General features: G+C 31.8%; 1 protein-coding gene across 2 annotated transcripts in view; it reads right to left on the reverse strand.

Annotated features, from left to right (window-relative positions):
* LOC118183816 (E3 ubiquitin-protein ligase MARCHF6) overlaps window positions 1–27,559 on the reverse strand; it is a 124,047-nt gene that overhangs the window by 65,857 nt on the left and 30,631 nt on the right. The window contains exons 6-11 of one of the 2 annotated variants that reach the window (XM_035353423.2): window positions 19,110–19,272; window positions 17,793–17,919; window positions 6,422–6,483; window positions 1,802–1,834; window positions 1,618–1,669; window positions 1,477–1,535 (exon numbers count right to left, since the gene is read on the reverse strand). In XM_035353423.2, coding sequence (XP_035209314.2) covers window positions 1,477–1,535; window positions 1,618–1,669; window positions 1,802–1,834; window positions 6,422–6,483; window positions 17,793–17,919; window positions 19,110–19,272 — 496 coding nt within the window. Of the gene's footprint in view, window positions 1–1,476; window positions 1,536–1,617; window positions 1,670–1,801; window positions 1,835–6,421; window positions 6,487–17,792; window positions 17,920–19,109; window positions 19,273–27,559 lie in introns of both variants that reach the window. The other variant, XM_035353422.2, reaches the window with a different exon arrangement.

Below are 27,559 nucleotides of genomic sequence, written 5' to 3' on the forward strand. Positions count from 1 at the left end.
AAACCCGGTAAAAAGAACATATATGAAATTACCAGATCGCGAAAAAGTATTTACCCTTTACAAATATGAACATTTCCACATATAAAATAAATAAAATATCCAAAAACTTTTACCTCTAAATCATCTATTACATTATACACGTCACCAACAAATTCATACCGCAAGCATTACAAATACTTAGTATCAAATATTTAAATTATTTCCATGCACGTTTATTTCAACTTAAACGTATACCAAATTCCTACAAACATAAAATTCACAAAATAACTATCATTTAATTAAAATATCACTAAACCATGTACACGTCGACTTATTTTTACTTAAAAAAACATCCCAGAATTGCACAAAAATGGCATTGTGCACACTCTTCACTATATCCATGTACACTGCTTTTTTCTTATAAATTAGAAAAATTTCACGAAAATACATGACAATTTTCTCAATCTTTAAACCCTGTAAAAAGAACATATATGAAATTACCTGATCGCGAAAAAGTATCTACCCTTTCCAAATATGAACATTTCCACATATAAAATAAATAAAATATCCAAAAACTTTTACCTCTAAATCATCTATTGTATTATAAACGTCACCAACGAATTCATACCGCAACCATTACAAATACTTAGTGTCAGATATTTAAATTATTTCCATGCACGTTTACTTCAACTAAAACGTATACCAAATTCCTACAAACATAAAATTCACAAAATAACTATCATTTCATTAAAATATAATTAAATTCAAAAACACTACTTAAAATATAAATGAGCACATACATTAAATTAATAAAAATTACCTTACAATCCTAATTACTTTAAACTAAATCATTGCTAATAACAATTTTCCAAATAATACCAAATTCCTTTCCACCTTACATTTAGAACAATGCATAAAAATAATATCCTCAAATAATTAAAAATACTAACTTACCTAATCTTCTTCAGAATCTTGATTACGTGGCGGATACACTTTTCTAATTCATTCAAATAAAATTATTGAAAGATTTTTTCTGCGAATTTTTCCTCCATACTTCCTCCGCTAAATAAAAAGCAAACTTCTCTTTATCACAATGCCTAAATACCCATTTCGAATTCACTTTAGTTAGGGCCATGGGATCCAAAAATTAAACAACACTGTTTCACACAACACAGAATAAAGCTAAATACAAAATTTCCACATTTTTTCCCGATTTCCCGCCTTTTCCGATTAAAGAACCGTAATTCGTCCATTAATATCACATGACATATCCCATGATCTCTCAATTCCCTCACGCAAAATAATGCGTAATCGGAACTGAGTACTGCTCACATTATTACCAAAGTCCCAGGTAGTAACCTTTATCGCCTCCAAAATGTCGCCAAACTACCAGTTACCATATTGTAAAGATCAACCAATAAAAGATAAAAATTTAACTAAATAAAGTTTATATTTATTTATATATATACAGAAACAAACATCAATCCATATACTTACATAGTCTTTAAATCCAAAGCATGACAAAGCAAATTGACCAATATGGTAAGGACAGAAAGCTGAAAAAATACATTTTTAGTTAAATATATTATCAAACTATACATTCACAATTCATATAACTTTGAGATACTAAATACTTACCAAAAACAACAATGAAGAGAGTATTTAAAGAAACAACCCAAAATACATGTTCCTGAAATTAAAACAAATACATAAATAACGCACACAATTTTATATGTTCTAAATAAATACATCAAAAACTTTAAAATATCACAATCTCCATCTTTTTATATATCTTTATTTTTAATATAAAAGTTCATCTTACCAGAAAAACCAAAGATCCATCCAATCCGAGTAACTGTAATTACGAAAAAATAATATCAATTTTGCATGTCTAAAAATAAGAGTAATACAAAATACATGAATTAGAATAAATTGTCCATATACACAAGACAATGTGCTTATTAAAAAATATCTCAAAAATGCCCCTTATTAAAGCAGCTAAAAAAGAATTACTTTTCAATTATACCAAAGTATAAATATCATGCAAAGATAAGCCAGATTGTCATAATTTAAAATAAGGAAACATCAAAAGCAGAAATGCAAGTTTTTATCGCTCTGATTATTCTTCGAGGCATCATCAAAAAACCAACAGTTGAACAATTATTGGAGCAAAAGACACTCCACGTCGACTCCATTTTTCTCCAAAGTTATGTCTTGCCGACATTTCAATCTAATTAACAATTTCTCGCATTTTTTCAATAAGGAAACATTTGCTGTTGAAACACACGAGTGCAAAAAAAAATTATCAAAAATTTGGCCAGTACTAAAATATCTAACCAGTCATTTCAAGGAAGTATTTACACCTGACACAGATGTTACTGATGATGAGAGTCAAAGGAAGACTCGGTTGGAAACAATACATGCCTCTGAAACGCTTACAATTCGAAATAAAGACCTATATGCTGTGTGAATGCAAATCAGAACATGTGTGGTCATTGATCATATACACTGGAAAAAGAACTCTATTTGATGAAAAGTACAAAGATATGTATATGTCCTAACAAGTTGTGATGACTACCATAGAACTACTTCTAAATAAAGGAGTGTCACTACAGATAATTTTTATTCATCTTTGGCACTAGTAGATATTCTCATTCACAATTCTACTGATATGTACGGAACACTAACACTTAGAAGAAAGGATATCCCTAAAGAACTTAAATCTACAAAAATTGATAAAGGTCAAATTCTTATTTACCACAAAGGTAAAGAAAGTCTGCATCATGAAATGGATGGACAAAAAGGCAGTGTTCTTTATCTCAACAATACATAATCCTGAAATGGTTCAAATACTGATGCACAAAAACAAGGTAAGGTGAAAAAACCTAAAGTTGTTATGGAGTAGAAGAACACTATGGGTGGTGTAGATAGAGTAGACCAACATCTTACAAATTACCCCTTGATAAAGAAACGAGGAAACAATTATACAAAGAAAATATTCTTTCATCTTTTAGACATTTGTTTATGGAATAATTTTGTATTGTATAAAAAAAATGGGGAAAAAGACTCACAACTGCAATTTAGATGGGGCATCGTTGACTGCCTGATAGAAAGATATGGAGCAGTATCTGCAAAAAAAGGTCGTTCTGCACTTCAAACCAATTCAACAAGATTGACCGAAAGACATTTTTTAGGAATAATTTCACCAACAGAAAAGACCCTGGGACCCGCAAGGAAACACCTATGCTTGTTCATTGAAGAAAAATGACAATGGAAAGAGAATTAGAAAAGAAACATGGTATTATTGCCTGGACTGTGATGTTGGACTGTGCTTGACACCTTGTTTCAAATTCTATCATACCAAATCTGATTTGTAATAATAATTAAAGAAAAATGAAACATTACAATAAAGAAAATATGCATTGGTAAGTTCAAAAATGTTTTTAATTATTTTCCATTTTTTACTTATACTTGTAAAGTGAACCTTTTTTCACATCATTAGTACTCTAAAAAAAAGCAATAATTTGAGAAATACCAGTGAAAATTTAAAATGCTCTAATTAATTAATTTTCATGCTTACAACAATTTTACTTGTTATTACTGTTTTATAAATACAAAATACATAATTAACCATAATAAAAAATGACAGTTTTGAACTATTTTGGAAAATAAATGAAACTGTTAAGTAGTCAAAAAAATATCGTCGGAAAATTCCCAGATTCCCGAATTAAAAATTTTCTATAGAAACTGATTTTAAAATTGCCAAATTTAAGACCGTTTAATAAAGAATTCACATTTTGAAAAGTGAAAAGTTGTTTAAGAGGTCTTTATTAGAAAAAATGAAATAATTTCAAAATGCTTATGTTTCATTTCTTGCTCAGAAACTTGAGATCTCACCGTTTATATTAGAAATAGGAACAAATTATAATCCATGAACCTATTCACCCATTCAAAAGATAATGAATCGCCAAAAACATTTGTCTAAAATGCTAATTCAGTCGTAAAACCAGACAGAAATTTCAGACAATTAAAATTATGGACCTCCTGCCAAAAGGACCATACAAACCCTGTATTTATGAGAAGAAGATTGCATATCTCAGAATCTGATCCTTTCCTTAAGAGTAGTTTATGCACTTTTAAAACATACCTATATTTAAAAAGATTTATACCATATTTACTCACGTATACCCTTAATTTTTTAAAGCAATAATTTTTTAAATAGTCAGGAAATTTTAACTTCCTTAAGGAATTCAAACATAAGCTCACCTAAATTTTAAAATGGTTTCGTTTATGTGGTGATTGTTTTTGTTTTATTAATTCATTTGTTCATTGATTTTGAGATGCATAGACTACGAATGATGAAGTAATAGTGAAGAGTTTCACAAAAGCAGATGCTTTTGGTAGTTCTGAAGATCATTCATTGCATGTGGAAAGACAGAATGGTGAAGAAGATGGTAAATATGACGACAACTTGGAAGCCACAGCAGACAGCACTTCCAGCAACAATGAATGATCTGATGCCTCTGGAGTAGCTGCAGACAGCAATGTGGGCAAGATTCAGGACATGAAAATTAAGAAATGAAAATACCTTATTAAAAGCTGTACTGTTAATATTACTGCATATTCTTACTGGAATACAAGGTTTTTTTTAAATAAATAATATTGTGATTATTATCGGTTATTTATCCAGGAATGTTGTTAATTTATTATGTTCTTACAATAACCACATCCTTCAAAAAAGAAATTATTTGCATAATTTTCCCGCTTGATTTTCGTGAAATAAAATTAGTGTAAGAAAAGGGAAAAGATATGTGAGTAAATTTAATATTCACTCTTCTTTTAACCACCAACATTTGGGAAAGTTCCAATTTTCCCTCAATATTTGTCATTTCATTGAATTTCCACATGGGTGGGAAGTCTGTAATAATATAGCTAATTACATTTACTCTTAAATTTAAGTTTAATTTGACTTAATTAACTTTTCTTTTAACTCTAGAAATATCAGATTGGGGAAAAAGTAATTCATTACATAGCTAGATGAAATTAATGGCATATATTTTGTTTTGTATTTATCTTATCGTGTCAAACCTATACTCATTGAAGAGGGGGATTTCCCTACAAAACAAGCATTGTTTGCCATTGTTGTGATTGATAGATTTGGTGTGAGTTAGAGTATTAAAGATAGAAGTGAAAAAAGGAAAAAATTAATATGTTTTACAATTTTACTTCGATAAAGGTGAAAACGCAATTTAGGCAGCTGAAATTGTAAACACAATTTATGGTCCTCATACTGTAACAGCCAATCAAGCGCAATTTTAAATTCATCAACTCCATTCTAGTAATTTTGATGTGAAAGATGCACCATGCACAAGAAGGCTCATCATCGAAAATGTCGATAAAAATTTTGGAAATGGTTGAAGTAGACCAGCATGAGATCTGCCATAGCATCACCCAGGAAACTGACCACAAAACCATTTTAAATCATTTGCATAAAGCTCCGTTCAAAAAGAAGCTTGATGTTTGAGTACCATACAAGTTGACAGAAGAAAATGTAATTAACCGTTTTTCCACTGTGAATCCTTGGCCAAATGGAATTCAATCGAGCCATTTCTGAAGAGGTTGGTGACTGGTGACAAGAAATGGGTCACAAATGAAAATGTCAAGCGACGAAGTTCATGGTTGAAGGCCTGTGAAGCAGTGCAAATGGTGGCCAAACAAGGACTGATGGCCCAGAAAGTCTTGCTGTGTGTCTGGTGGGACTGCAAGGGAATCACTTGCTATGAGCTGCCCAATGGCCAAATACTCAATTCGCACCTCTATTGACAGCAATTGGACCAACTGAAAGCAGCAATCGATCAGATGAGGCAAGAATCAGCCACTAGGAGAGGCACCATGTTCCACTAGGACAATGCCAGGCCTCATACATCCATGATGACCTGACAGAAGCTCAGGGAGCTTGGCTGGGAGGTTGCTATATGTCCACCTTATAGTCCAGACCCAGGACCAAGCAATTCTCATCTTTTTTTGTCTATGAAAAATGCTATTTAAGGCATTAAATTGGCCTCAACAGAGGCTTGTAAACCCTGGCTACCTCAGTTTTTTGCTACTAGGAACAAGTCACTTTGTAAAAGTGGAATAATGAAGTTACTTTTTAAATGACAATGAGTCATGGAAAAAATGCGGACAAATTTAAGTCAAAGTGAATGATTGTAACCATATTAAATAAAACTTCAAAATGAACATAAAAAAAGTCCTCTTTCCCCCAAATCTAATAGTTGCATAATTCCTCGATTTTCAAGCGATAAAATTAGTAGAAAAGAAAAGAGACAGCAAAATAAGTGTTTTTATTATATAGTTTTATTTAAAAACTATTTTAAGCACAATGCATTATGGCAGGAATAATGAATAAGTTATAAAAAAATATAACAAATTATAAACTAACCCTTTCCCAGGTTAATTCTTCTGCCGCATGATCCCATTCTATCGGATTCCAGTTGTTAACATCTGCTGAAAATGGGAAAAAATTACATTTTGTTATTGTCCACAGTACTCTAGAAATAAAAATTAACTGAAAATGTTGGACTTATTAAAACAAAAAAGTACATCATAGAAACAAAGGTATAAAATTACTGAAGTGACATAAAAGTAAAGGGAACAAAAAACATTAGAAATCAGTTTTATGTAAACATATGGTATTTTTTCATGGCTATGTACATTGGAATTTAAAAATATCAAATTTTTATATGTTTATTGCCCTGCCAAAGATGCACATAAGTCATACATTGCATAAACCATCCATTCCAGCTTCAGATTCTGCATGATAATGATATGTCGCACTGGCAGCTGCGTATCTAGATAGTTATGCTTTTGTTAATATAATTTATATACATATAATGATACTAGTATGCTTCACTTGTGGATTCTGTGAAAATGCAATATTATTCAACATTATTCCCTACTGTAACAAAGAATGTACTTGCAATATATTTACAAATCTTAAGTTTAAAAAAGCAATGACATCACAAACAATATCAATGTTGCTGCTTCTTGATTTGTATTTTCATGAACAACTCAATATGCACTTCATGAATATTCAACTACTATAATTAGCTCATACTCAGTAAGTGATCCTAAAATTTACCAACATCTAGCTACAGTAGGGCTGGAGAGCTTTAAATGTAGTCAGATGACAAGTGCCATAAAATTGTCAGATCAGATGCACTGCATTATACAATACTTACTGCGGTAAAGTATGTGAAGTAAGATTAAAATTTTTTCCCACAATGCTTTTGTCTTATGGATAAGAAGAGCTGTCTCAAACTGTGATTCACCAGGATGAACTAATGGATCAGTAAGCTCATTATTCACATTCAAATTATACACACATAATCTGACTCAAAGATTTTAAAATCTTTTATGCCTCCAAATTTCAAATGCATCATTCAGTTGTATTTATCATACACAGCACTGAACAATCATAACACCAACAATTGTGTTGCTGGATCTCTTGCCATTCATATTAACACAACTGAAGCTGTCAGGTTTCAAAATAGATTTGTGCAACCAACATTAAGAAAACATAAATTATATAACAGCTCATACCATGATAAATTTGCTAGACATTTCTGAAAGCGGTACAGTGTTTGGTATGGTGGCTAGTGGTGAAAGCTGTAATATTGTTACACCTGAGTTCAAATCTTGGAGAAGGCAAGCATCTTTATAATTATATACCTCCTTTTTTGGATGTAGCAGTCTATTGCTTATGCTGGCCAGTACTCAACAATCAAATATCCAGCTGTTAGGTGAGAAAATTTTTCTAGAAATATATAAATTCAAGCTTTGTTTTTTAATTTTAAAATAATCAAATAAAAATGCATAAAAACAAACATAATATTAGGAAGAGAATTTGTTATTTATTAAATGATTTGAACCAAACATATTGTCAATACAGAAAATGCATATTTGTCAATTAATGTGATGATAAAAATTCTTTATTTGTTTGTAACAAAAATATTTTTAGTGTTATATTCAGTAACGTATAACAATGTTAATTCTTAATGAAGATTGAAAATGACCAAATAAAATAATAAATTACTCTTCATATTATAAGGGAAATCAATAATTCTATGTCAAAGTTCATATATTTAAAATTGCATTCAAAATGTTAAGATTAAATTTAATTACAGTAGAAGTCCGATAATCCGGCACATTCGGGACCGGCTCGGTGCCGGACTACCGAAAATTCCGGTCTATTGGGCGGTAATTATAAGAACAATTAGGTTAATAATTAATCTAAAAATACAGTATACAAATACATACAACAAAATTTATTTTACATTTCATATAATGTATGTACACATACTGTAAAACATATTTCACTTAGATTTAAAAAAGTCACGAATGTCTTTTTGTTTTCTTGACTTTTGGCGTTTAGTATAAAATTTATTTCTAATGATATGGAAATCAATAATTTCTGAAGCACTGTAGCTAGTACTAGCCTCGGCAAAAGAGATAAACTTATTTAGTGATTCTGCAGCTTCTGCCCAGCTGATTTTTTCCTTTTCTTCCGTTTCGGCATCTGAGTCATTTTCTAGCCGTTTGATTTCTAGTTTCTGATTGAGAGTCAGTGTTACGTGTTTTCGTTTCTCTCCTTTTGAACTCGAAGGCTTAGGTTTTGAAAATATGGTCACTGTACAGTTAGAACGAAAATCACTTTTTTTATAAACAGTTTCAAAAGTTACGTTTACTGCGATGTGAAAGGACACAAAACAACAACGCACAAAAAAATGTCGAAGACGCTTCGTGATTGATTAACGGAGCTGCACTGCACCTGAATTTGTTGTGACAGCTGAGACTAGCCGGCCGCTAATTGTTTCCGAACAATACCGAGCGCTTCCGGATGATCTCGAACTACCCCGAAAACTTCCGAATAGCTCTCGAGCGGTTTTATTTGCTTTAAAGACACACTTTTGGAGAAAACCAAAATTTTTACAATTTTCCGGAGCGATGCCGGACTATCGGGCATTCCGGACTGTTGGATGCCGGACTAATGGACTTCTACTGTATTAATTAATGTAAGTAATGCGATTAGATGAAAAATTTAATGCTAATAAAAAATTAGCAAATCCTGTTGCAATATCTTTTATTTAACTATATGTTTTTTCAGAAACATATAATCATAAGAATATAACCAGACACATTTCATTATGTGCACAGTCTTTTCTACATGGAAAAGGTATGAGAAACATTTTATTATAAATGAATCAGTTTTACTACTTAAATGAATTAATTTTAAAATTAAATTTCTTACCACAACTGTAACATTTTTCACAGTTTTAAATATTTTTTTAAAAAACTTTTCCACATGTAATAAAGTTTAATTTTGAGTTCTGAGATAGAAAAACTGCAAAACTTCTTAAAATAAAAAAATTACATTAAATACATAACTACATTAAACTTGAAGAATTTCAATCACTCATATATGTGGGATATTTTCATACATTATTAATTTAATTACTACAGCAAGATTAATATGCATTATAAAGACTTATGGTAATAATCAATCAATGAAAGAAAACTAAATATTTAAAAAAAAAATAAATAAATGAAAGAAGCCATTTTCCTTTGGACTAATAAATCAGTTTATTACTTTCTTCTTTAAAATATTGTCAGCTGAAATGGAACACTTAATTAAGACACTGAATAAAATGGCTAATCTGCACAGCTCCATTACAAGTTTGATTTCAGAACACAATAGGGATAGCAGGGTTCATAGCCACATTTTAGTTAAAAACATAAGCACCTATAAGCACTTTTCAAGCACATTTTAAGGAACAAATAAGCACCTGTCTAATTACATTATACACAACTGCATAACCTTAAAAGAAAAATTAGACTTGTAATTTAAAATATGAGCAATGCAATATTTATTAAGAGAATGAGCATTACCTCAACAATGGAAAACAACTTTTTTTTTTTTTTAAATTTTAAATGACAGTTCAATTTACAGAATTAGTTTACAATGAGAGGGAAAAAAAACTATGCAGAACTAAACTATATTACAAAATTTAATGATGATATTTCAGTTGAAAATATAGAAAATAAATAATAATAAGCCATATTAATTGTATTCATTTGGCACCTAATAATAAATACAATTTATTTTCCACTCATATTAATATTTAAATAATTTAACTTAAAATCAAAATTCTGAACATTTTCTAAATTTTCATTGCATAACAGTTTTCCCTTAACATATATCCCAAGCAAAGTAATTTAAGTAAAAATGAGGCACATTTCTGAAATCAGAAGAGGGGAAATTGCTTCATTCAGTCATCCTTTAACAGTAAAAGCTTAACTAACCAGCATACTCGGAAATTCCCGAATTTTCCAGATAGTAACTGGAAAAAGAGGAGTGGGGGAGATTGTAGCCATTCTTTAGATTTAAATTTAGGCTAAATAAATGATTTTGACATTTCGATATGTGCATCATATAAAAACCAACGTAACTGAGAAATATTCTGCTTAGAAAGCACAGTAAAACTCTTTTAAGTGTTCATAAACAAATCTCAGACTGAACATCAAAATTAATTATCAATGCAAAATACCGCAAATGCTATTGCGCAATACGTGCATTACGCAATTGGAATCAACACCTGTCGGTATTTGGAGAAAGAAAAACTAAATAAAGGAAAAGAAAGACTTACTAATCTGGGGTGTTTCTGATTCTAATTTTCAACAGACTGTATTAAATTTCCGGAATAGAATCAATCTTCGCTTGGGTAGGGTAGACCGCAAAAACTTTTAGTCCTATTCAATCCAGATTGGCACCAAAAAAAAAAGTCCACTGCTTCAATATTAGAGATTTTGAGGGGGAAACTCCCAACCTAAGTACTGTATAATGTATTGGCAAAGAAAATGAAATTATTTTGACTATTCGATTACTTTCCTTTTATTTAAGCCATTCCGAACATTATTCCTTAGAAAGCTAATCTGTGTAAAAACACATCCATTTTTGGAAATTTATCTATACTTCAGCAGTTACTGCAATTATATTATTATAAATATTCATAAATATGCTCATAATATAAGCATAAGGATCATAATAAACACGAATATGAACTGACTATGCGGAACGAGAATGCAAATTTATTAAAATCTTGATAGAAATTCAAACGTATATAGTATCTGGGTGGGACGAAAAGAATACCGAATGTACCGGAATTTTCTACCTTTTCGAAATTCTTTGGCCAATAGAACGACGTGCACCTGTCTGTACTCTCGCGCGCACCATAGGTTACATTAATGCAGAGGAACGGGGGAAAAGCAATTTTCGGGAGTATGATTCACCATCTGACGTTGCATATAAGGAAAAAAAGTTGTTTATTTAGTTTCAGCTTTGGTACGGGGGAAAAAATATGTGTTCATTAAAAACAAAGGATTAAAAAAAAAGCACTAAAAGCAAAAAATAAGCACTAAAAACAAAAAAATAAGGACTTTAAAGAAAAAGTAAGCACCTATAAGGGCCTTTACATTTCATTTTCAAATATAAGGACTTATAAGCACTTGTAAGGACCGCTACGAACCCTGGATAGATTCTAAAGATCTCATACTTCTCCTCCTCAACCACTAGCCTCCTGACAGTTTCCAGATCAATAAATCAGTAAACCTGCACTAAACATCAATGCTATATAGCAGGGATGGCCAAACTTCAAGGCAATGGGAGCCGCATGATAGATTTTATGAACTTTCAAGAGCCGCAAGTCCAAATTTATATTGTTTCAAAAATAATGATACAGGTTTTTGAATATAAACTCTTGAAGTAAATTAATGAATATGTCATTAACATGATTACATATAAATATGAATAAATACATCTTATATTTACTGCTTTGTGTTCAGAAAAGTTACGTCCCAAGAAAATAAAAATTTGTAACTTTTGTACTGGGCAACTGAGCATTTTTTCTTCACGTAGAGAAACCAAATATTTTCTTCCGATTTCCTTTATACCTTTCCATTTATAATTACTCTTGTTTTATTTTAGTAGAAATAAAATTAATCGGAAGCATATTTCCTGGTCTACAATTACATAAGAAATGTTATCTGAGTAAATTACAAATCATTATTTAAAAGAAAATTTAGCATTTTTTTTTTTTTTTTTTTTTTTTTTAAATCAGCAGACTTTTAGAAAGGATAAACTAAATGATACATGTCAATGCACACTGTAGAGAAACTTATTCAAGAAAAGAATATTTATTTAAAAATAAGCCAATAACTTGTTTAGGCTTTTGCTTAAAAAGTAATTTTGTTCCTCAATACAATTAACATAAGGACCAACATACTGAGATCATCTGAATCTTTGGATCCTAACCCAAGAAATCGTTAAGCATTTTCCCCAAAACTTTGGAATAACTATTTTTCCTGGTCCTTAGTATAGAAGAATTCACCAATAAAAGAATATGATTGCAATTTCAGTGGATTTGAATAACCAGTATCTCTCATGGAGGCCCTGCCTTATACAGTATTTCACCATGGCATCCAACGGAATCTGCCAGAATTTTTTAGCAATCAGTGAAATCATTGAAAATCCTCAAAACTCTCTCGAATCATCCCAATAATTTTGGACATACATTACAAAGTTCGTATGCATCATTGAAAATTCTCGGAATCACCTCTTGAATTGTTACGATAACTCTGGATATACACTATCTATTGATAATAAATCTAGTATTTCATGCTGGGCTATATAAATTCTTCATCGAACGCATATTGTATCCATCTAGCAGCCGAATACTTCAATGTAGCTGTTTTTCAAATACATGGAAAATCAAAACTAATGTTACAAAAAGATAACATACCTGTCACTACTATAATGAATTATCTCGCAAATGCAGATATAACATGAATGCGTAACTCATATTTCTAGGGACATGCACAGCTGTTCAGTGTGGAGGCCTTTTGTAACACGGCCAGACTTCGGCACAATAGTTTAGTTCCTAAGCTCTTGCCAAATAGGTAAACAGATCCACTATTCCAACTGTGGGACCCATAAAGGCAGTCAAATGACTTACTCATTTTGAATTTCTAAGTAAAATAACTCAGAAGAAAGTTTAAATTAAATTATTATCAGCCTAATGAATATTAAGTACAACTTTCCATTGGGTTACCTAACCTGTGTACAGAAAATAAATCTCAAATGGAGTCTGAAACGGAGTATGTAAGCAGAGGATACTTAAGAAAATACACAATCAGACTTTAAAAATAAATGTTTATGAGAGCAAAATTTCACATTATTTTTTTGATTTGTAGAAATTTGTAGTGATCAGGCAGTGAATCATTGTACAACTTTTTTTTGGCTACTGAGCTTTCATGAAGCCTGTGGCAGACATAAACGATGATCAAAAATTAGGAAGACAAAAATATCAACAGATAAAAAGAAATGTAAAGCTGGCATCAGAGCTGGGGCAACCGGTGCAGCTGCAGAGCAACAGTACTAAGGGGTGAAAAATTTTAGATATGTCAGGCAGCAAAATGCCTCTAACCCAGGACAATAGTTACTGGTGACTTTTAAGTAATGCCTCTAACTTACTGGTGACTCTAACCTAGTGCAGCAAAATGCCTCTAAAGTAGAAAGAAAGAAAGGTCATAAAACAAGAAAATGAAAATATGAGACAATATCACAGACTAAAGAGATTTTACAGATATCAATATGCCAATTTTGACAGAAACTTTGGAGAAGAGAGATGTTTGTGTTCTGTTGATCCCTCATTGCTTGATGCAACATTATGCAACATTACTGATATAAAGATTTGATGATTAAAGTGAAAGATCTCTATATGGAATAACAATATTTGATAAAATGTGAAATAAAAGATTTTGTCTTAAATTTAAATCGTTGTCAAACCAGTGTTTCTGCTAGTCAAACCAACGATTATTCTCATTACTCCAAATATTTCAGCATGCATAACTATTGGTAAAATAAATTATAATCTCTGCCTAGGATTAACAAGGAATTATTACGAAAGATAGAGTTTCATATGGGAAAAGTATTCCTTAAGCATATTATTGTGAATGGGTGAGAAATATGTGAAACAACTGCATAAAAATATCTGACATGCTTAGCAATAGAATATTAATTTTGAAAGAGTTCTGCAGAAAATTGAGATAAATCTCCTAACCAAGTAAAAGTAAGAAGCTGATTGTTCACTCTACCAAAAACAAAATCCTAGTAAAATTCTTCCCCAGATTAAAAGAGCTCTATATAGATTGCAAGGTGAAACAGGTTTCTTCATCAATTACTTCCGCCATTTAAAGACAAAAAAATTAGTACCGTACAACGAATAACAAATCTTCCAAGTGGATCACAACTGTTGTGAACAATGGGATCACACAGGAATGCAAGGAAATACTGCATAAAATAAAATTAACTTGAGAGAAAAAATATTAAGGAGAATAATTAAATAAAAATATTAGCACTAAGCTTTAGATTAGCTTTATCGGTGTATTCTGATGACCATTACCTGTTTAAAATTAACATAACCAGAATAGTAATTACCAGAAATGGAATTATTTATAATTTTATGTATTTGTTGCTCTGACGATAAGCCAGCAGTGGACAGTTTGAAATCTATCGAATTTTTACATACATAACATAAAAAATTAAATTAGTGATTAATAAATATGGCACTACATGATTTCTATTTCAGATTCCATTTGTATTAAAAATTAAACTATATTTATTCGAAACAAGTCACATTTCAGGCAGCAAAAGATCGCAAATAGCGCACGAGCTGCAGTTTGGCCATGTCTGTTATATAGGTTGACTCCGTAAGTTAAACACCAGTGTTTAGTTTAAACCTACATAATTTACATATTAAAAGGCATTCTCAAAAACAATACTGAACATTATTAAGATTTTAAATTGAAAAATTATAAGATGTATATACAGCAATTACTAAGATTATACATTATTAGAAGTACTATGTATTATAATGATCTTATATTGTGTAATGTAAAAAAAGCTAAATAAATTAAAAATTAAGCAAAAACTAAGCACTATCATGCTTAATAACAAGATGTTGACACAATATCTCTAAGTTGGCCAAAATTAATCATTTCATTTAAATAATTAGCAAAAGGAATCTGAGTATTAAGCATGTTCTCAAAGATAACAAAAAAGATCTGATCAGAAGATACCATTAAGATTTTTAGTACACATCATAATTTGAAGTAAAAATTAATAAAAACATTAAAAAAAATTACTGTCTTTTCCAGCCTAAAACGTGCACTGGTGTATAAAATGTGCATCTATAATTACAAGCTATATTTTTTAATTTTCAGGTATATTCACTGTATAGTGCACACCCAGTTCTTCATGAAGAAACATAAAAAATACATGTGCAATGCTCTTATCTTTCGAAGTCACTTATTCGAAGATTTGTCCTAGTCTTTCAAATAATAATACACCGAACTGACAAGCAATGCTTGGTACAGCAAAGATGTTTGGTGCTGGTGAAAGCTCCATACGTGAGTAAAAGAAAAAATGAAAGCGCAATAATTAATATGCCAAAGAATAAATGTGCTTTGCGTAAAGGAGTAACAAAATGGCTTTTCCTAGAAGAAAATGCTGTGAACTGGGTCTTAAAAAGTGGCAGGATGGATTAATTATAACAAGAAATAATACAGTATAAAGTTCGAGATCCGGACTTGCGTGATTCCAGATTTGGGATTTTTCCGGATATTAGATCATCAATTTAAATCTAGTAAGATGGCATGCAGAAATTATACAACTGAAAATATGAAATTGTAATTTATGAAATAAAGAGCTTTTATGATCTAAAGGGTACCAAAATTTAAAAAAAAAAAAAAAAAAAAGCTTAGTATTTATTTGTTTACTTTATTAAACATTTTTTTCAATGTAAGTTGTTTAAGTTGCTTCATTTTTTTGTGCTAATACTTTCTCTTTAATTCCATAAACAGAAATAATTTCTTCTTCAGTTACAAAGTTCCAATGTTGACGTCCTGCAACTGCTGTGTCTAGAATTCCGATTAACTTGTCAATCGACATTTTTTCATTTCAGTAACTTTGCTATCACTTTCTTCACTATCGGTAGTGGTGTTTTCTGGATCTAAAAGCATACTAAAGATTTTGCCATCTGTTAACTGATTGATGATTGAGGAGCATTGTCATCCCAATGAAAAACTCATTTTATATCTTCATTTATTACCGCTTCTCCATATTTCTTTACTAAATCTGTTAGAAAATTTAACCTTTAGTTTGCGATATTCGAAAACCTTCAGATTCGTGGCTATCATCATAAAATTTAGCTACCGTTCACTATACATATTTGGCTATGTATCATGAGATTGGCAACTAAAGACAACTTGTTCCACTAAAATTTATCTTGCTTCTATGACACTCAGAGACAATTAAACCTGAAATGTATTACTTTAGTTATTTATTATACTTACGCTTATTCCTTGCACATGCTTAAGGCTTATCCGAGTCCTGAATAAATAGATTCCCAGATATATTTAAGGCTTACCGAGGGCTGGCACTAGAAATCTGACTGATGCAATCTCTGCAGGCTACCAAGTGCCTCGCTTTGTCTTCCCTAAATTCTGCTGCTCGATGTGGCCATACGAGCTCTGGCGCTGGTTCTGGGTTTTTGCAAATAACACATCAGTTATTCTTAATTCAAATAGCTCTTTTGGCCTATGAGTATCATTAACAAAATCTATTTTTAGCATATGGAAAGATATTTTTGTTAAATTTTTCCTGTCAACAATTCTTAGCACATTTAACTCAAAGCTGCAATCATCGCCAAGTACAATGTCAACATGAAAGGTTACCATACTCTTTGTTGTTCAATTACTAATATAAAAAAAAAAAAAAAAACTGTTTAGGTGTTGTTACATGAATCATTACTCAAGTTGTAATGTGTTGATAAATATGCGGTGATAAAAGCAAAATATAATAAATAATGATTCGCTAGGTTGGCGTCAGGGATATAAAATATTAGTACATGTAAAATCAATGATGTTTCCATGTAGGATGTTTCGGTTTGAGGTGTAGTATGCTAAGCAGATACACGTAGCTATGGGGCCACATTTTTGATCATACAAATTTATGCTAAAATGATCGTTTCTTCAATAACGAGGTATTTTACTTAGTGTTGAAGTGAAATTAAGAATCAGGACTCTCCACATGTTTCATTATGCATGCTGGGTGGCATCAAATGCACATGTGTAAAGTGCACACACACACAAAATTTTTTTTATTTATTTATTTTAATAATTAAGTTGGTGGTCGCTTTGAGGTCTGAATTTTAAATCATTCCAGATATTGTACTTTGATATTGGACAGATCACGGACTTTGTATTGTATATGTTTATTTGCCTTAAAGTGGGCCAGACATCCAGAAGCGAGTAACTGATGACTAATATGGTGATTTTTTCATGTTATCTGATAACCAAAATTTTTAAGTTCATGTGGTATGCCACTTCTTTTAAATAAACAGCATTTTTTTAATGCTCATTCCTCATGTTTAAATGTATCATTTCTATACCTGGAATACAATGCACATTCATAAATTTTGATCTTTTATTTTTTGTATTGAAAGTGCATGTTATATGCCTGAATATACAATAATTAAAATGTTCTTTTTCTCTCTTGGGATTAAATGACAATATGCAGAATCACAAATTTAAAACACCTCAAAGTGTAGCTTATTTAAAATGTGTATGCTTTTCATGAAATGCAGAAAATATTTTGTGAGAAAATTACATATGGTATTAACATAAAAATTATTTACCCTGAGCATTGTTGCCTTCATTACCATCATCATCTACATTTTCAGGAACAGGAGGAGGTGCATTTGCTTGCACGTTATTATTGGCAAATTCTATGTGGTGATGATGATGATGATCAATAACATGTTGCTGGAAGACAAAACAAAATACAAAAGAGTAATATTATTTATAAAATTAAAAAAAAATAATCAAATATGCCTAATTTTTTTTTACAAACTCTTATATTTATTACTTCTTTACGATGGCTTAACTTTTTTGAAAATTATTGCAATCCTATGCTAAAGAAAGAAAGACTTTTAAGTACCATTAATTAAAAAAAAATTAACGATTTATCAGCAAAGAGAACTGAATAAATACAAGCAATTGTCTATACCCGAACTTTATTTTGCAAATAAATAATAAAAATAAAACTCTAAGTAGGATACATTATTATTATTAAACATAATCTGATATTTGCATAACTATAAAACAAATTCAAGAATAAGGCCAATTTTGTAAAATTTATCTGTATAGTTATTTTATTGATATTTATCAATTTTACTATGCTTGTAAAAAAAAAAAAATCGCAGAAAAATTCATAAAAGAAATATCCATATAAAAAATTCTGTGTGTGCACAACAAACTGATCTTGAAATTGCCAAATTTAGTACAGCATAATAAAAGAAAATATACCTTAAAAAAAAACAAGGATATTATGTAATATTTTCTGAAGTCTTCATTCTCAAAAAAGAAATAATTTCAAAGTGTTTAATGTTTCAATTGAAGCAGGGCCTTGTGCCCTACTAAGAAGTAGAACAGAATTCAAATGATAACCCATCAAATATATATTTTTCAATGAATCAAAACTTACTCCTTCAAAATGTTAATTCACATTCAAAATTGAAGTCATAAATGTCAGATGAGTAAAATTAAGGACTTTTAAGGACACAAAAGCGTTTCCAAAAACCTCAGAAAGTACTTGTAAGGACTGTATGAACCCTGCACTATAATTTTATTTTAACATTCACGAAATAATTACTACCAAAACTGCAAGAATTGTTATTATTAAATGCAATTTTAACTATGAATTTGGCACGTAATTGTGCAATTTGGCTTAAATCATGCACTATGAGTCTAGCTGATTATTTTAGCTAAATGAATTAAATTAGATTTCCAATGGACACATACAGCAAAGAATGAATATCATATGAAGTATATAATTTCAGCATTGAGCATTAGAACATAATAAATCTTAGAACCAGTTTAAAGTGTACAATAAAACAAAAAATACAATCATATATGCTATTTCAAATTAAATATATATAGTTTTAAATTCCTACATGTATAGCATCATGGTCGTGTTCATGGTCGTGTTCATGGTCAAGCCACTCTGGTCCACCACCATGAAGAATTTGCTCTCTAAGCCATACCAGACTGATGAAGGCGCATAAAGTGCAAGTCACCACACAACACCCATACAGACTATCAGATAGAATGTTTTCTCTGAAAAAAGAAAATTTCATTAGCTACAGGATTTTTTTTTTAATATCAAAGAAACACAAAAGTACTCAAATGCATGAAGGCATGTATTCTTAGTATAATGTCTGGTACACCATCTTCACATTTAAAGGGGAAAATGTACCTAGCTCCTTCTGCGATTTACGACATGGAAAAGACTACTCACATATGAATCATTTAGGCTTTCTAAACAAATATTGCAGATGCACATGATGGAACTAAATGCAGAAGCAGTATACCTAGGGTTTTTTATCTCTCACAGACATTTCTAAGTTTATGTACATAAAATTTGTATGTAGAATTTTTATACTGATATCAGAATAAACTTAATATTTCTGCAAAAAAGCGTCTCCTTCTTATGATCTATGGATTCCAAAGATCAATAAATCAGATAGAATCCTAACACTTAACAAATGCTTAGGAATACATACATCAGATGGAAAACATATGAAAGAAAATTCAAATGATAACTAAAACTACTGATGATTGCAACTCGATTTCAAAAATCCTGAAAACTACCTTGGAGTGAAAATTTGAAATAATTTCAAATAATTCAGAATATTAATGTGATACACACACATGCATGCATACACAGAAATTTTCACACAATTTCATTGCCAAAGCAAAAGGTTTGGCGTTTTTTAATTTATTGAATGCTAATCTATGTTTCCCTACATCCTTTCACCAAGATACCTTTTTGGATTCTCACCATTTAACAAAATAATCTATGCTTAATTTGTTTTTTCTGTGAGGAGGAGTGTTAAGTTCTGGAATTTGCTGAATATGCATTTTTCTTAGCTAACAATTGAAAGTTCAGTACAATCAGCAAGCTATTTTAATAATAGCTTAATACTTCAAGTATTATATTAGAATTTAAAGGATGCATGTTACAGGGTTGCCACTCAAACAGGAGAATGAAATTCCCTGACTTTTCCCAGTGTGTTTTAAGAAAATTTCAGTCTATTTATGTAGTGCATGTTGGCTGAGCTGAGAGATAAATTAATTATAGTACCACACAAACAACACAAAATTTTGCCATATATATAATCTCCAAAGTATTGCTATGATAACTATGCTAGGAATTGTTTTCTCCACTGAAGATTGAGATTAGAATCTGCCAGTCTGGATTAAAAAATGTCATTTTTTTTTAGATATTTTGCAGCTAAATGAAAGAAAGAAATCTATTTAATGAAATTTTAAAACAAATTCATTGCCAAATTATTTTATATTTATTTAGCAGCATACATAAGCAAAAAATATGTGCATTAAATTTCATGATAATATGTCATCATACTGTTAGAATTAGTTTCAGGATAATGTCAGAGAAATTTGCCTGAAATTTGAAAATATTATTAATTAATGATAAATAAATTTAGAGGGAAGAAGCCACAGTGAATGGTACGAATAACATGAAAATAAAGTTAATTACGTAGGTAAGTTGAAAAATAAGTTTCCTCTATCGACTGTGGTCAGAGTTGTGTATGAAAGTCAAAAAATAAAATGAGACATTAAAGATATGACATACCTTTATTTTATTATTCTCGTACGAGTACATTGAGACATTTGCCATATCGCTTGATAAGCTTAAAAAAATTCACGCTTTTGCATATGGAAGAAGCGTTGAACGGCTATGGGCAAAAGGCGACACAGCAGGAAAATGCGCAAGTCATCGATACACCATTGGGTAGAGGTCACTGCAAATCAAGCAGATGGCGCTGTTGCAGTGCCTGCGCAAAGCAGAGACCAGCCTCTCATTTGAGCCCCGGTAGGTATGGAGAGAAGGTGCGTTTAGAATTCGTAGTCAAAGGAGGAAGTGGGAGCGGTTATCCGCTATGAACGGGCACGTGGAGTATCAGGAACAGAAATTCATAACCGCCTCGTGGAAGTCTATGGGCCAGGTGTGATGCCGAAGCAAATGGTGTGGAGATGGTGTCGCCACTTTCAGTGATGGATGTCAGCAAGTGGAGGACGTACCGAGAGCTGGACAGACGCACACGGCCACTGCAGATGCAAATGTCAGGAAGGTGGATGACATGATTAGAGCGAACCGCCGTATCACCATCGATGAAGTAGCGGAAGAACTTGGAATCTCACATGAGCGAGCTCAAAACATCCTCCACGACATTCTTCGATACAGAAAAGTGTCAGCACGATGGGTGCCCCGACAATTGACCTCGACACACAAGAAACAATGCATGGGGGTCAGCCTGGAACATCTCGTGCGTTACCATGAAGATGGCAATGACTTTCTGTTTCGGATTGTGACAGGGGATGAAACGTGGGTCCACCATTTCACGCCAGAATCGAAAGCCGCATCTATGGAGTGGAAACATCCGTCATCACCTGTCCGAAAAAGTTCAAGACAACTCCCTCTGCAGGTAAAGTACTCCTCACAGTTTTCTGGGACACCCAAGGAGTTTTGTTGCTGGACTTTTTGGAGGTTGGATCCATCAATGTGTAAACGCAACGTATTAATTTTATTTAAAATGTATTTTCCCGATTGGCAACAACAGTTTTTTTCAGAACGATAATATTTTGAACTGTAAGTTTTTTGAGCAGTAATGTTGACGGTAATGTTTCTGAATAAAGCAAGTGTTTAACAACTAATGTTTTGACGGAATGTGTTTTTAATAAAGGAACTAATTAATTGCTAACATTTCAGAAGTGGGATAAACTAGAATTATTATCTAGATTTAACAACGTATTGCCTTAACGTACGCTAAGCCTAAACTGAATGCGGAAGCTCGCCAAAACTGAAAGTAGAAAGGTACGTGAATTTATAAACTGTTTATGTTATGTCTAAGTATTAAACGGAAAGAACTTAAGTATAATTATTGTATTATTATTTGAAAATTGAAGTCTAAGATGGCTTATTTGGCAAGAGGCAAAAAATGTGATTTAAAAGAACTTGCTTTGGAACTTGATGTAGATGTCCCTTCTGATATTAAAATTGTAGGCTTAAGAGATATGATTTTGAATAGTAAGAATTATAACGAAGACTTTACTAAACAAATGCTAAATAGAATTATAAATGATCGTTTAGACAGGGAAAAGTTAGAAATTTTAGAAAAAGAAAAAGATAAGCAAAGAGCATTTGAAATGGAAGAAAAAGATAAGCAAAGAGCATTTGAACTTGAAAAATTAAAAATAGAAACGGAAATCAGAAGTAGTAATGTAAATGATTCTGTTCCTTCTAATGTTAGTAGAAGTAATATTTATGATATGAGTAAATTAATGCATAAGTATGATTTGAATGAAGGTGATATAAGTTTTTATCTAGTTTTATTTGAGAGACAGGCACGACGTATTGGGTTAGAAGAACAAAACTGGGTTTCTCAGCTGTTGGGTCTATTGCCTTATGAAATAACTCAATTAATTGCCCGTGAATCAGAAGAGAAAGCTAACGACTATAAGCACATTAAGCAACTGCTACTGAGAAAATTTAAGTTAAGCACCGAACAGTTTCGGCAAAAGTTCGTTGATCATATTAAAACTTTGCGTAATAAGTGGAAGGACTTCACGTTTGAATTAAAAAATTATTTTGAAGAGTGGCTTGCTGGATTAAATGTAACAGATTTTGACTCTTTAAAACAACTTATTATTACTGATCAATTAAAGAAGAGGGTCCCCGCTGCTATCCGAGACCATTTCATTGATGATTGGTCTAAATTCATTAATCCTGAAGAGTTAGCTGAAAAACTAGATGAATATGAAAATATTCGGGCAGGGATAAAAGTACTTCAAATAGAAAATAAAACTTTTAGGAATAATTCTAAGCCCAAATCTGGTTCTAAATTTTATGAAGGATCCTATAATCAGTATTCAAGACAAATGTTAACGATTCCATGCAGACAGATGGTAATTTCAAAGTGGGTTTTAAAAACAGTTTTGATAATAAATACAATCTGAGAGATAAGTTTTATAAAACAGACAAAAGGAAAAGGGAATATAATTCTGGCATCTGCAATGAAAAGGGTGAGCCGAAATGCTTCAATTGTAATGATCATGGACATATAGCGACGGATTGTTCTCAGCCTAAAAAAGAAATTATTTGCAGGAAATGTAATGAAAAGGGTCATACTTTTAAAAGGTGTACGCCTAAGAATCCAGACTTGACAAATGTTAAAAATAATTTATCCATGGACCAGAATTCAGGTGTTTCACCAGCTGTATATTTAAAGTATGCTCGCATTAATAATGGAGAAGAAATTACTGCAATCATAGATACGGGTTCTAGTTCGTGTTTATTGAAACAGTCTGCGGCTAAGAGACTGAATCTTATTATAAAACCTGATGTGGAGGAATTGTTTGGTTTTGGGAACCAGAATAAACCAGCCGCTAGAACATTGGGAAAAGTAACTGTTAACTTAGAGATTGATAATGTGGAAGGAAAGGATATTACAGTTCTAATTGTAGGAGATGAAACGCAACCATGCGACTTATTAGTTGGTCGAACATGAATTGATTTACCGCATATTGCATACGCCAAGATAGGAAATACCTTGCACATACGCTATGCTAATGACTGCCAATTTTCACAGTTGCAAAATGATAGCAACACTCCGCGAATTAAACTGAAGGCTTCCCAAGAAACTCAAATCGAAAGTAATATGGTTAATTTCGTGAAAGTTAAAACTGATGAAATAAATAACGGTTATGTTTTAATAAGTGGATCGGAAGATGAGTTAGGCTCATTATTGCAAGTAATACTGGGAGAAACAGTGATACCAGTCACTAACTACAGCGATCGAAAACTAATTTTGAAAGAGAATCAATGTATCGGTAGAGCGGAAGTAGCAGAATTAGTTGAGCCAAGTTCAGATCAGAAAACTGAAAATTCAACTCAAAAGGAAATACTGATAATAAATGAAATTAAGAAGTTTAGGAGACCGATTACTTTAGAAGAAATTAAAGTTAATAACAATACTACGCCAGAAAGAAAACAGGAAGTTTTACATTTGATAAATGAGTATCGAGATTGTTTTGCATTAAATATGGAGGAATTAGGGTGTACAAACTTAACAAAAATGGATATTAAAGAAATTGAAGGGAGTAAGCCTATTTGCATGAAGTTGTATAAAACCAATGCCGAAGAGCGTGCTTCTATAAAGAAGATAATAAATGAATGGAAGAAATATGGAATTGTTACTGAAACAAGATCTCCGTATGCTAGTAAAGTTTTACTCGTAAAGAAAAAAACAGGCGAATTACGATTAGTGATAGATTATAGAAAGGTGAATTCGCAAACTGTTAAAGATAAATTTCCACTCCCTAGGATAGATGATCTTCTTGAATGTCTTAGTGAGTGTAAAGTTTTCACTACATTGGACTTAGCTCATGGATACTTGCAGATTCCTTTAACTGAAGAAGCGAAACTGAAAACAGCTTTCATCACTCCAGATGATACTGGTCAATTTGAACGTATGATCTTTGGGTTAGCTAATGCACCTGCAGAATTTCAGAGACTTATGAATCAAGTTTTAGGTTCATTGCTTAATAAAGAAGTTTTGTGCTATTTGGCCGACATATTAATTCCGGCTAAATCTTGGGAAGAAATGATGGAAAAACTTAGGAAAGTGTTTGATAAATTGAGAGAAGCAATGCTGACATTGAAACTGACAAAATGCGAATTTGGAAAAGATGAAGTTGAGTATTTGGGATTTCTAATAAAATCAAACAGTATGCAACCTGGACCAAGAAAAGTATGAGCCATATTAAACTTTCCTAAACCAACCAATGAACATGAAGTTAAACAATTTTTAGGTCTTACAAGTTTCTTTAAAAGGTTTGTACCGAAATACGCAGAGAAAGCTGAGCCTCTAACGAGACTGACGAGGAAAGATGAAACATTTCGTTGGAACGAAGATCAGCAAGAAGCATTTAGTACTTTAAAGGATCATTTAATTAATGAACCAATACTATCATTATATAATCCTGAAGCAGAGACTGAAGTGCACACAGACGCGAGCAACAAAGGACTGGAAGGAATGCTGTTGCAAAAAGGTGAAGATAGAAAGTGGCATTTAGTTTATTGTGTAAGTAAAGGAACAACAGAAACAGAAAAGAATTATCATTCAAGCAAATTAGAATTAATGGCTATAGTTTGGACTTTGACACGACTTCGACAATTTTTAATTGGAATCCGATTTACGGTAATTACAGACTGCCAAGCTTTAGTTTATTTAAACGCGAAGAAAACTTCAAATCCTCAGATAGCAAGGTGGAGTAATCTGATCCAGGAATACAATCTTGAAATAAAGCACAGACAAGGTAAAAAAATGAGTCACATAGATGCATTGAGCCGATCGCCAGTTGATCAGCCAGAAGAAACTTTAGACTGTATAATTGAAAACAACTTGGAAGTTTGTTTAACGCTAACGATAGATGAACAAATTCTTATGATTCAGCATTCAGATCCAGAATTACGCAAATTAATAGACATTTTAAAGAAAAAGATAAATGATAGAACGAATGCAGAGAAATATGTAACTGAAAATTACGTCTTGAAGAATAATCGATTGTTTCGTAAAGTGAAAGATCAGAAAAAGGAGAAATTGTTATATGTCATACCTAAATCGATGAGAAGAAAAGGTATTGTAGTAAAATTTCACGATCTTTTGGAACATTTTTCAGCAGACAGAACTGTTGCCAAAATCAAGGAATCATACTGGTTTAAAGGAATGAAACGATATGTTATGCGTCACATTTCGATGTGTTTCGAATGCCTAGTGGTAAGAAACAAGGAGTACTGCATCCAATTAGACCTGGTAGACCTTTTGCAATTATACATATAGATCATTTCGGACCATTCGTAAAAAGTTCAAGAGGAAATACAGAATTATTTGTAATAATTGATAATTTTACATGATTTACACGCTTATATCCTATGAAAAGTACTGCAACCAAGTATGTTTTAGTTGCATTGAAGAGTTTTGTAGATGATTTTGGGTTACCAGAAAAAATTATCAGCGATAGAGGAACATGTTTCACAGCGAAGGAATTTCGAGAGTACTGTCAAAATAATGGAATCAGTCATACACTCAATTCAACTCAGCATCCAAGTGGTAATGGAATGGTGGAAAGAGCAAATCGAACAATTTTGGCTACGATTAAAACGAGTATGGAAAATCCAAATCAGAGAGACTGGGACAAAAAGATTAAGGAATGCAAAAGAAATCTAAACAATATGATAAATAAGACTACAAATAAAACTCTTTTCGAAATGCTTCACGGTTATTCACCAAAATTTAACGACGGATTGATGAGGATGATTACAGATGAAGACGCAAATGAATGGGAGAATCCAGTAATCTTACAAAATGAAGCTAGAAAGAGAATTGAAGATATGCAGAAGAAAATGAAAGCAAATTATGACAAGAAGAAAAGTAATTCTTTAACATTCGAACGAGGAGAAATAGTAGTTATGAGAAGAGTACCTAAATCAACTGGAGAATCAACCAAAACACAACAAAAGTATCGAGGACCTTTGGTAATTACAGAAGTTTTACCAAGTGATACCTATAGAGTGACTCAATTAGAAGAGAAGGTGAAAGGACATTTCTTTAGTATGACAGCTCATGTGAGCCAATTAAAGTCATGGCAGTGTCAAGCTGAATCAGAAGAAGACGATGATGATGGTGATGACATTACTGGGGATAACGATAACAACACGCCGCATATTACTAAAACTAGGACACGGAAAAAGAATAGAAAACGACGGTGAATCTATACGACAGCTAAAGACTTTCGAACTATAAACATTAATATTAAAGATTTACATTTTTTTAAATATAAGTTCTTAATGTTCCAAGGTCGTAACTAAGTCAGGATGCCCGAATGTAAACGCAACGTATTAATTTTATTTAAAATGTATTTTCCCGATTGGCAACAACAGTTTTTTTTCAGAACGATAATATTTTGAACTGTAAGTTTTTTTAGCAGTAATGTTGACGGTAATGTTTCTGAATAAAGCAAGTATTTAACAATTAATGTTTTGACGGAATGTGTTTTTAATATAGGAACTAATTAATTGCTAACAAATGCTACGCGCTACTGTGACACCCTGTCGAAATTGAAAGAGGCGATTCAGAAAAAGCAGCCTGGCCTTCTCACATCTGGCGTTCTGCTGTTGGATGACAATGCCAGACCACATTCGGTGACGGCAACGCAAAACCATATTGCAACTCTTGGTTGGGAGCGCCTACAACATCCGCCATACAGTCCTGATCTCGCACCAAGCGACTTCCGTCTGTTTCCGGCTTTTAAGAAAAAT

This window comes from Stegodyphus dumicola, chromosome 7 (assembly GCF_044657685.1).
Source record: "Stegodyphus dumicola isolate Sdum_Otavi_A_Nest chromosome 7, ASM4465768v1".
NCBI lineage: Eukaryota > Metazoa > Arthropoda > Arachnida > Araneae > Eresidae > Stegodyphus > Stegodyphus dumicola.